At 42.3% G+C, this 10,504-nt stretch overlaps 1 protein-coding gene across 1 annotated transcript in view; it reads right to left on the reverse strand.

Annotated features, from left to right (window-relative positions):
- The window catches only part of Ntrk2 (neurotrophic receptor tyrosine kinase 2), a 388,716-nt gene that overhangs the window by 313,581 nt on the left and 64,631 nt on the right, over positions 1–10,504 (reverse strand). Inside the window, exons 12-13 of the mRNA XM_004639387.2 lie at positions 3,793–3,828; positions 1,083–1,168 (exon numbers count right to left, since the gene is read on the reverse strand). Coding sequence (XP_004639444.1) covers positions 1,083–1,168; positions 3,793–3,828 — 122 coding nt within the window. The remainder of the gene's footprint in view (positions 1–1,082; positions 1,169–3,792; positions 3,829–10,504) is intronic.

Genomic DNA, 10,504 nt, shown 5'->3' on the forward strand with positions numbered 1-10,504 from the left:
GAAAGAAAGAAAGAAAGAAAGAAAGAAAGAAAGAAAGAAAGAAAGAAAGAAAGAAAGAGAGAGAAAAGAGAACCCAAAAGTGAAGTGATCTGATTGGAGCTTAAGGTCATTCAGGATGCAAGGTGGAGAAAGAGCAGAAGGTGACATGCGATCAGGGAGCAAGGCCCTTCTGACACTGCAGTGTCACTCAGGGAAGAGCAACTGTAGTCCACTTTCGGTATGGGCCAGATCGTAAGTAGTCTCAGTGTTGCAGGCCATATGGCCTCTGTTGCAGCACCCCACCCACCACAGTAGCACAAAAGTAGCCACAGACAGTATACAGGTGAGTGGACATGACTGTGTTCCAATAAAAGATTGTTCTTCTTTTGATTTTTAAAAGCTATTTTTAATGTAAAACTATTCTTAGCCTGCAAGCCTCCCAGAAGCAGGTGGTGAGCCAGACTGACTCCAGAGGCTCTAGTTTGCTAAACTCTGTGTTAGCCTACAATAGTGGCATCCCAAGAGACAAATGGATGGATTTGAATTGATAAGGAGGAAGAGCTCACAGGAAGAGCTGCGTGTGCATGACGAGAGAAGAAAAGAGAAGATCAGAGGAAGCTTTGGGTTGGATCAGAGCCACTGATGGGCCAATTGCAACCCAAACCCCCGGGGTTTATGGCCACCCTTCAGTTGCTTCTCCCTATATAATAAGGCTCAACACATAGACTATGTTTCCGTATCAATGTCTCTGAAATTCCCTCTGAGTGCCATGCTGCACCCACAGATCAAGAATCTGCGGCATATATATATATATATATCCCTGAATAGAAAATACTGGTTACTTGATCTAGTGATTGCCTCATAAAGGACAGATGTTTTAAATAGGATCCACCAACCATTACACATTGTAGAGAAGTGAAGCAAGTAATTCTAAGGCTAGATAACACCTTTATTGCTTTTCTTAAACTTTTCTGTTAATTCCTCCAACATTCAATGCCCTGTTTATACCTGAAACAAAAACGTGTCTTGCGGAAGCAATCGTAGTACCTCAACATGTGACCCACTGAAAAGCGACCTAGGAAACCCATGGTTAGCACACTCACCGAGAGATGCTCCCGGCCAGGTTTGTCAGGAATCGTGGACGGTGTTTCACTGCTTCTGTTTGTGGTGTCACTCGTTGCAGTCCAGTCTTAAATTGGAGAAGGGGAAAGAAGGAGCATGAAGTTGTCATTAGATTGCTACTCTACAGGAGGCCACCCATAGTGAGAGCCATCAGGAAGCAAGACCAATCCCCAAAAACTGAGCTGCCACCAGCCTGGGCAGGGCTGCTGAGTTAAATCCACTGCAGCAGGGACCTGCATGACACCAAAGATTTTTTCAGCATAGATCTTTAAATTACTATTTGTTGGTCAATTTCTAAATCTGGCTTAGAGTGTCTTAATTGCACCAAAGAGATCCCTTTATTGGTGAAATCTTTAAAACAACCATGACGGGGGATTGATTATCAGACTTTCAGACATGCAAGAGTCTTTAGAGACTGAGTCTAACTGCCAGTTTTAGAGCTGAGAGTAGTGAACTCAAGAACATGAAATGGCTTATCTCCAGCCACCTGATGATATTAAGACAGCAGGGCCCAGATATTGACCATAGTTCAGCTGGGCAACACTAACTCCTGGGCAGGTACCTCTTATCTGAGTAAAAGGCAAATGTTTAAAATGGTTTGGAAGGTGGGTCCCCAGAGAGACTTTCCTGAAGAGTTCAATCTTGCCAATATTTCAGTTTCAGACTCATTAATTCTATAAATGCACACAGTTCTTAGACTTATCAGGATGTGTTCTCGCTATACCAGGTCCCAGATCAATTTCAGTCTATATAGATCAGAATGGATAAATGCTCAATTTTTTTAGTGAGCAAAGTTTTTAATAACAATACCACATGCAAAATATTACCAAGAAAATTCTTGGTGAATTTATTGCAGATGGCATTTCTATAAATGTTGATATTTTAATCCTAAATAGATGCAGGAGTTCCATTTCCATCCTAAACAAACTATATCACTAACTCAGCCTCAGCTCAACTCCTCCAGGTAGGATTGTCATGCTGGCTTCAGAGCACCTAGTATAAATTATACAGTATTGTTTTGTAGCAAAGTATGCCTTGCAATCTGAATGAAAAATGACAGAAAACCCACTTATTTTCTATTTGCTGTTTTAGTCTTGTAAAACTTATTCTGATTTCAAATGTGAACACATATCATTTTTAGTTTTCCTTCTTCATATGATTTTCAACCCCTCATGCAGTAGCTGAATTACTAAAATATCTATAGATTAGTATCATGGCATTTTAGCCCAAAGATCAAAGTTGGAGTTGAGGCCAATGGGAAGATGCCATTTTTGAAATCTTGTTTTTACTAACAAGAAACCCAAAACATAAGTTAAAATGTAAAATCACAATTCTCACATAATTCTCTGTGATACAATTTGAGGTATTGTTTCTTTAAATTATAACAGAACAAATAAAAAGAAAAATTTGTAAATCACATGCAAAAAATCAACCAAATCACAGCTTGGAGGAAATATGGCTTAACATGCATAAGCAGATAGAAACAACATACTTCCCAATTAAACTCAAGCTAAATACACACACCTTGTAATAAACATTCAAACACAGGATGGCCTTATGGAGAAAACATTAATGTCTGCATGTATATTACATACAAAATTAGAGAACAGAATACTTTTTAGAATACATAAAGATAACATTTAAACCAATCTAAATTTTAATCATTCTGAAATTTCAAGCCAAATCTTGAAATGCAGCCTGTCACTTCTTCAAATTTAGAAATGATTTAGAAGTGATTGAAGCTTTCTGGACAAAGAGGTGGTCTGGAAATCTGTTGAAGACAGGTTATCATACCTAGTAAAACAACCTTGCTTTTCAATCAAATACCAGACTATCACAAAGTACTAGGTCCAAAGCTAGTAATATCCTGGGCCTCTTAGTTTCTGCCCTTCCACATTCCTAGAATCCTTCATTGGCTTATGGTTTAAATCTATCCACTTCCAGGGAAGCTGGCTAAGACTGGCCCAGGGCTAGGACTAGTTATTGGAAAATCAGCTCATCTCTCTTACCAGTAATGAGGGTGCGAATGGACCATGAGCCAGGGTGTCAGGAACCAGATAGGAAGAGGGTCTGATGAGGCTAGGGGAAGGCACTCTTTCTTTGGAGACAACATCGAAGACCCTTCCTTCACTCCCATCAGTGGGAGCAGCAACAGTCTTAGGTCAGCATCCACTTAGAACTGTGAGGGAGCAACTCAGCCCTCGGTAGAGTTGGTGGAAGAGACTGGAGAATGTCAAGGGGGGAGAACTGGGGCCCTTGAGGATATGGTGAAGCTGCTGGTTTAGCTCTCCCTAAAGAAAACCCTTCCTCTGAAGTTCCTTCATGGGAGCCAAACTTCCTCATTATACAAGAAATAATTTTAAGTTGGGTTTCCTGACATAGCCAGAGACCAGTGCAGCTCTCTTTCCTCGGTAGTCATGACTTGAAGCAGGTAATTAGTTTCCAATTATGGAACCAAAATGTCTGTTGCAGCAGAATGGATTTACTACTTCCAAGAACAGAACATGAACAAGAGCTGTAAACATCCAGGGGGAAGTGTCCATCAGTCCTGAATGATTTTTGTGACGTTATTTCAGCCCACATAACGCCGAGAGTGTGTATTTAGCTGAGTTTAGAGGGGTTTAGTTCACTTATTTGCATTATGTACAAACATTTTGATTAAGTGCAAACTGAAGAAAATGTGATAGCTACCTTCATAAAGTTCACTTAGGTAATCTGGATTCCCACCTAAAAAACAAAACACAGCAAACACATGTAAGCATTGATTTTGGAGTTTAATATTACCAACGTATAGCAACTAAAATGTGGTAAATACGTACTGCAAGTTGTATGATCAAACAGATTGCTTGATAAGATAGGTAAGTAAAGCCTGATGTCTCAGTTTATGTCACATGATTCTATTCCCTTGCCAATCCCTCCAGTCCTCCAAAACAGAAAATGAAGTAAAAGAATAACCAGAAATCACAGAGCACTTTGGAAAAACTTCAGAGACCAGCAAATTTTGATGATTTCTTTTTGCAGACTGTTTCTGTGACACAGTTGGTCATATTAATAGGAAAGCTGGTGTATTTATTTCAGAGAAGAGTAATTTCCTCACCACTTCTGTTATTCCCTGGTGGTTCTGGGGCTGCTTCAAGCTAGGCACAGTAGGGCCCATTTGTGTTCATGAGCGAATTATGATGACCTGCAGGATGAAAACTAAAGTGCAACCTCACCTTCCCTCAGGTCTTCAGGGAGGTTTGTAAGGTTGGAAGAGCACATTTTTTTTTATCCTAACCATGCACACACACACACACACACACACACACACACACACACAAAGATGTGCTTTCTCTGTTGAAATTATTCATGTATCAGTGATATAAAATGAATGTGATATTGGAGAAAAAAGTAAAAATATATCAAGTTAATTTTTTGGATGGCTCTGCAGATACCAAGATGATCAGAATATTCTGCTTTAAGATGCTCCTATAAAACTTGCTGAAGACATTGAAAGAATTTTTCTTTGAAACTCAGCATCAACAAAAGGGCCAGAGAGATGGTTCAGTGGAATAAACGCTTCCCTGGCAAGTGCAGAGGCCTGAGTTCGATCCATGGTTCCGAAAAAAAAAAAAAAAAAAAGCATCAACAAGAATTAGTGACAAAAACATTTGCTACCGAGTCTCTGGTTATAGCTGGCTGGCCCTCTGCATGTAAGTCTACGTTGAAGTAAAGTTAAATTTTTCATAACATGTAAGAATTTGTAAAATGAGCCTCTGAAGCTCTTCTCTGGACTTCTGGACTTCACCAGGTAAGACAGAGAAATTTGTAAAACGTGACACTCCCTCAGTTTTCACTTCCCTTCTGAACCGAAAGTAAAACGCACCATTAAAATAAGGGGAAATGGGCCAATTTTCTGCTCATCAATTCCCAGGGGACAATCAAGATTAGTTTAAATGAAGAATCAAATAAAAGTGTCCCCACTGCTCAAATTAGAATTTTAACACATTTCAACTAGAAGAATATCTATTTTGCCAGGGAAAAAATTAGACGTATGGCTGTGTTCCTTGATGCAGGGATGCTGCACACCTCTGAGCAGTCCACACTCTGCAGTACTACAGGGGCGCGTTCCACGCTGCAGGCTGTGTGGCTTCCACCATCGTAATTGTGCCGCGCGCAGCCCATGCACCCGCCTAAGTTGGCACTGCCTCGATTCACGCAAATTCTTTGATTCCAGTAATTTTCAACTGCACTCTCTAAGTAGTTCTGAGTTACACTGTGTCAGTGTGCTTTGTCAGAACTATTTGTAGCTCGTGTCATCCTGAAAGAGGACCTCAAGGCTGCCGTGCAGTTTAAGGGGTGACTCTGAGAGGGTCAGACTGTCTTGTGATATTTGGACAGCACCTCCATCTTCTGAAGTCTTTTCCCTTTGCAAAGGCCCTCAGTGAAGTAGTGTCCCCTCACCCTGTAATCTTCCTCCTTCTGCTGAAAGAAAAGTTCCCCAGCCACACGGAAGCGAGTCACTCTTGGGGCTGCCCTGTAACCCTTCATTGTAGAAGACCTCACTCTGCCCACAGCCCACAGTGGGGGCCCGTGAGTGTATGTGGCCTCTGGCAGCCACACTGCAGATGAGCAAGCCCTGGCACTCTCTCGCTGCATGTCCTGGCCCTCTCCCAGGACTGGCCAGACCTCTCCAGCTTCTCCCCCAAATGGCCACCTACCACCCATTGTGAGGCCCCACTAAGCTGGACCCTAAGAAAGGACTGAGAAGTCATTCCAGACAGGTGGGCTGTTTTGTCTGCTTGCACACGCGCAGAGCCTCTTGCTGCACAGCTGGGGTCACAAGTCAGAGGCCTGGGATAAGGTCCAGCAAAGCCACCATGTCCCCTCACGGAACTCCAAGAGCCTGAGAATTCTGACCTCAACCCATCTTTTTGGGTCATGATTGACATACATTTGTCAAGTAAGAGGACAAAGGCTATCTTATTTCACAATCATCCCCTTGATTTATAATTTATAAGTATTTGGATTTAAGCGTGCAAACCTGAATTTGTGCTAGAGTAGCCAACCGTAACAGACAGACTGGGACTAGGAGGCTTCCTGGGGTATTGGACCTTAGGTTTACAAATTAGAGCAGTGCCAGCCAGACCCATTTGGTCTTTCCAGGTCTGAGGGCTTTCCCCAGATGTGGGACCTGCATTGTCACACTGGGAGGAGCTGGTCACCCGATGGCTCTGATGTCCTTGTGGACTATACACTCGCAAGGGGAGGTCTGCAGTCACCATATGCTTTTAAACATGTAATCCCACAAAAACTACAAAGACTGAGGAATCTGTGCCATGTTTATTTCAACCATGCACTGAAATAACCTCAGTGCTTCTGAATGCCTTAGGTGCTCTGCAAACCTCAGGAAAGGGAGTACCCAAGCACACAGGAGACCCTCAGAGATCCAAGAACATTAAACCAACTTAGAGTAGCAAAGGTTGGGGATAGAAAAATGGGACTGGAGGGGTGATTACAAGTAAAAGATCAGCCCATAATCTAGAAAACAGCTCCTTTTCCAGATTTATGCCTCACACCACTGCATGCTTTCTCCACCAAGTTCATCCACAAAACAGTTAGGCCCCCTTTAAACTTTGCAAAAAGCTCTCTTCATCCCTCACTTCTATGAGAAGTGCTGTCACTTAGTGTGCATTGTCAGTAACAAGCAAATGCACTGTAATATTCTGAAATCGGAGGAAGGCCACAGACCTCTCACAGGGTGTGCTCTCCACAAGGAAGAAATGCCTCAAGACCTCCAAAGCCTACGGCATTCCCGTGGCTCATGCAAATGCAGACACAGAAAAAAAAATCACCATTTCCCTTTTAGACCTACAGCAACAGGCACATTTTGAGAATATCTTGCAATTTTTAATTGTAATTTCCAACTGCTTCGTTTTACTTAGCTTAAATCTGTTTGTTACATACTGTTATACACTGTGATGTGCTGAGTTTAAGGACAGAGCTCTGTTGAAAAGATTTAGGGCTTAAATGGGGCAAAACCAAACCCTGGCTAGGAGGAGAAATCTCCAACAAAGTGACTGAATCATGCCCCTGTAGTGGAGATTTGAAAGTACCATTATGTTTCCCTGGACGCCACCTTAACAGCACTTATTGAGTAAGAAATAGCAGAGTCAGTGGGCGGCAAGAAGTGGCTGCAAACCCTGACCTCTTGCTGGAAAAGAAACTCTGGCATAGAGAATGGACATCTGGGAACTCTGTTGAACCTAATGGTGCTACAAACATGCGGCAAGCAGTTTGACCCCTGCTCAGTACAGCATGGAGACTGCCGTTCCTTCACAGCATAGACAAGAGGAGGACTGCTAGTGCAGGGGTTGAACACCACCTTCAGAAAAATCTAATATGTATCCTGAATTCCACAAACACTTTCACTTTGTTTTTTGACCTGAGGAATGCTGTCAGGACTTATGAGGAGACAGTAAGATGTCCAAAGTGAAGCTAAGTGAAAAGAACAGTTTGGTAGTATAATAGTTCTAGACTAGGTGGGTGATGTACGCACCTCCACGAGGTCAGCCGGTAGGGCTGTGAAACTTCTAACCATCCAAGATGAAGTCACAGTTTTTTCAGAAGTACTCTGCCATCCTCTTAACCCCATGTTAAATAACTTAGAATGAAGGCCTTTTCATTTTCAGCTTCTGTTATGGTTTGTGTCTAATTGTCCCCTCAAAGTCTCCTGCAGTTATGGGGCAGATTTGTAGAGTTTGTGACTACTTTATGATCTAGTGCTGAGATTACAGGTGTGAGTGCTATTGGGATTATGGGTGTGAGTGCTACTGGGATTATGAGTATGAGTGCCACACCTAGCCTGGGGTGGAAAGCCTGAAGGCAACACAAGGAAGGCAGACTTGCCTCCGCTGCTGCTGTGGTTGCCTCTGTGCCTGCCTCATTGCTCTTGCTGTTTTGCTGTCTTCCACCTCCATGAACTGCTGCCCTCTGCCATGTGCAACTCCGCCTTGTAGCAGCCAAGTATGGACTGAAACTGTGAGCTAAATAAATCTCTCATTTTGGGTATTGGGTATTTTATCCCAGCAATGAGAGAAAAGTAACTGAGACTGCTTCTAATCTCTGTTACAGTTTCTAAGTAAATCTTAATATTTCATGTAAATCTTCATGAGTAAGTTCTGATAATAGTAAGATGCTATGGTAAACTGAGAAACACTTTGTAGGATTAAAAAAGCAAATGAGGAGGAGAGAGGTAGCCTGACAGCAGAAGTCATTTTGCATTCTGCCACCAGGATAAAAATAATGATGAGTCCAGAAAAACACATCTGTTTCCTTCCTTTCAGCTTTCTTAATCTCATTTTAATGCCATTCAAAAGAAATAAAGATAGGGCTGGCCAGAAAACTCAGTGGATTAAAGTAGCTGCTTAGGCAGACACAGGGACTGGGTTCGACCCCCAGCTCCACCCACGGGGCATGATGAGACAGTGATTGAGACTGGGCATGGTGGCACACACCTGTAATGCCAGCACTTGGGAGGTTGAAAACAGAAGGATCACTATGAGTCCAATCTGTGTAGTGAGACCCTGTAGACCCTGTACTAAAATACATTTTTCAAAAAGAAGAAGAAATAAAAAGATTGTCTACAAGTTTCATTTGCAAAATATTTCCAAGAAGTCCTCATAATAAAACTATATAAAAATAATGATTCTGTTCAACCAGCTCATCCTTACAGTGCTTTCCAACATGTGATGCTCAACTTTAGGTTGTCGGGTCCTTTACCCCTTTACTTCCTTAGCAACACACCAAACCCAAGAAGCCCAAATAAGAGCATTTAGTCAACTTTCCTGTTACTCGATCAAAAAGCCTGACAACAACTAAAAGGACAAGATTAATTTGGTTCATGGTTTGTGGTGATTTAGTCCACAGTTGCTTGGCTCCAAGGCAGAATTGCCATGGTGGGAAGATGCACCAAAGGCACCTATGGCATTGTGTACCAATGCTGCTCATCCTCAGCAGCCAGTGAGCAGAGAGAAGAGCAGAGTATAGGGGCAGAATGACCAGGCCAGGCCCCAGTGACTCACCTCTTCCTGCCGGGCCCCACCTCTGCCAGCCCAGTCAGCTATGAACTCCTCCATAGACTAATCCACTGAAGAATACAATGCCCAATCACCTTCCAGAAATTCCACCTCTGAACATGAGACTTTGAGGGGCATTTTAGACCTAGACCATCATGACCTAGGGTTCAGAAGTCTGGATTTCATTTCTGCCTGAGACACTAATTTGCCTGGAAGCATTGGGAATCTCTTTACTTTTTCTATGAAAAAGGAGAGTTTCATAGGACAAGAGAAGCTAATAGCATTGGCTTTGGCATCACCTCAGGAGTTTCAGGAAGCATAATTAATTAACATTAATTCTCTTGAGATATAGAGAGCTATTTAAGTATGTCTTAATTATTGTGATATTATGAGCCTGTGGCCATATGTTACTCAACTCATATTTAAGACATGAAAGCAGATAGGATTTTCTTTCTTATCTTTTACCCTAAGAATAATAAATTCACAAATGAACTAAGGAACAAGTGAGGGCTGTGAGGGGGTATGTTTTCTCAATGAGTAACTTTGGGAGAAGGTTCTATGTCCGATGTTCTTTGGCACTCGATCTAAATCTGAGTTGGGGACAATTTGAGGTGCTGTAACAGTGCTAGTTCATCCAGACACCCCAGATTTTTTGATAAACCAGCACAGAAGAAGCTGTGGGAAAAACTCTTCCAATATTTATAGTTTGTTCCTGACATGCATTTCACATAGGAGACAACTCCTCCTGAAGTAGGAAGCATAAGTCACTACCTCCCACTGCTGTGTGAATGAACATTCTCGAGCTGTGACATTCTTTCTGAATGAGTGGGCCAGAGAGATGTTCTCACCGCACCGCCTAAAGGCCAGCACACTTCGATGTGAGGTTCTAGGAGCTTGATTCCAGGCCACATCACTAAACCACTGGACAAAGACTTTGAGAACACAAGCTACTCTGAACCAACACGTTCACACTCACAGAAACAGCTGGCCTTTGAGATGCTTGGAACTTGTGCTATGTAACCAAGACACTAACAAAGGCTCCAGGTCTCTTTCTCATGACAGAACCGTAGGTGATCTCTCTGCCATTTGTTTCTACTTCAAATTGTGCTTAAAAGGAAATTCTCATCATTTCTCACCTCCACTGTATCTCTGTGCTTTTGCCTGTTCATGAGAATTCTTTTCTATGTGCAGGATTGAATTCCAGTGGCAGACACTGAGGGCATCAATTTCATCTTGCACAAGTAGTTATTTTTGGTCTGTAAGCTAAATAGGATATGTCAGAATCTCTGAAGAATCCTCACATAACCCCCATGCTTTATATCTAGGTGACTAAAATCACTGCCTTA

Source organism: Octodon degus, unplaced genomic scaffold (genome assembly GCF_000260255.1).
Source record: "Octodon degus isolate 3935 unplaced genomic scaffold, OctDeg1.0 scaffold00111, whole genome shotgun sequence".
Lineage (NCBI taxonomy): Eukaryota > Metazoa > Chordata > Mammalia > Rodentia > Octodontidae > Octodon > Octodon degus.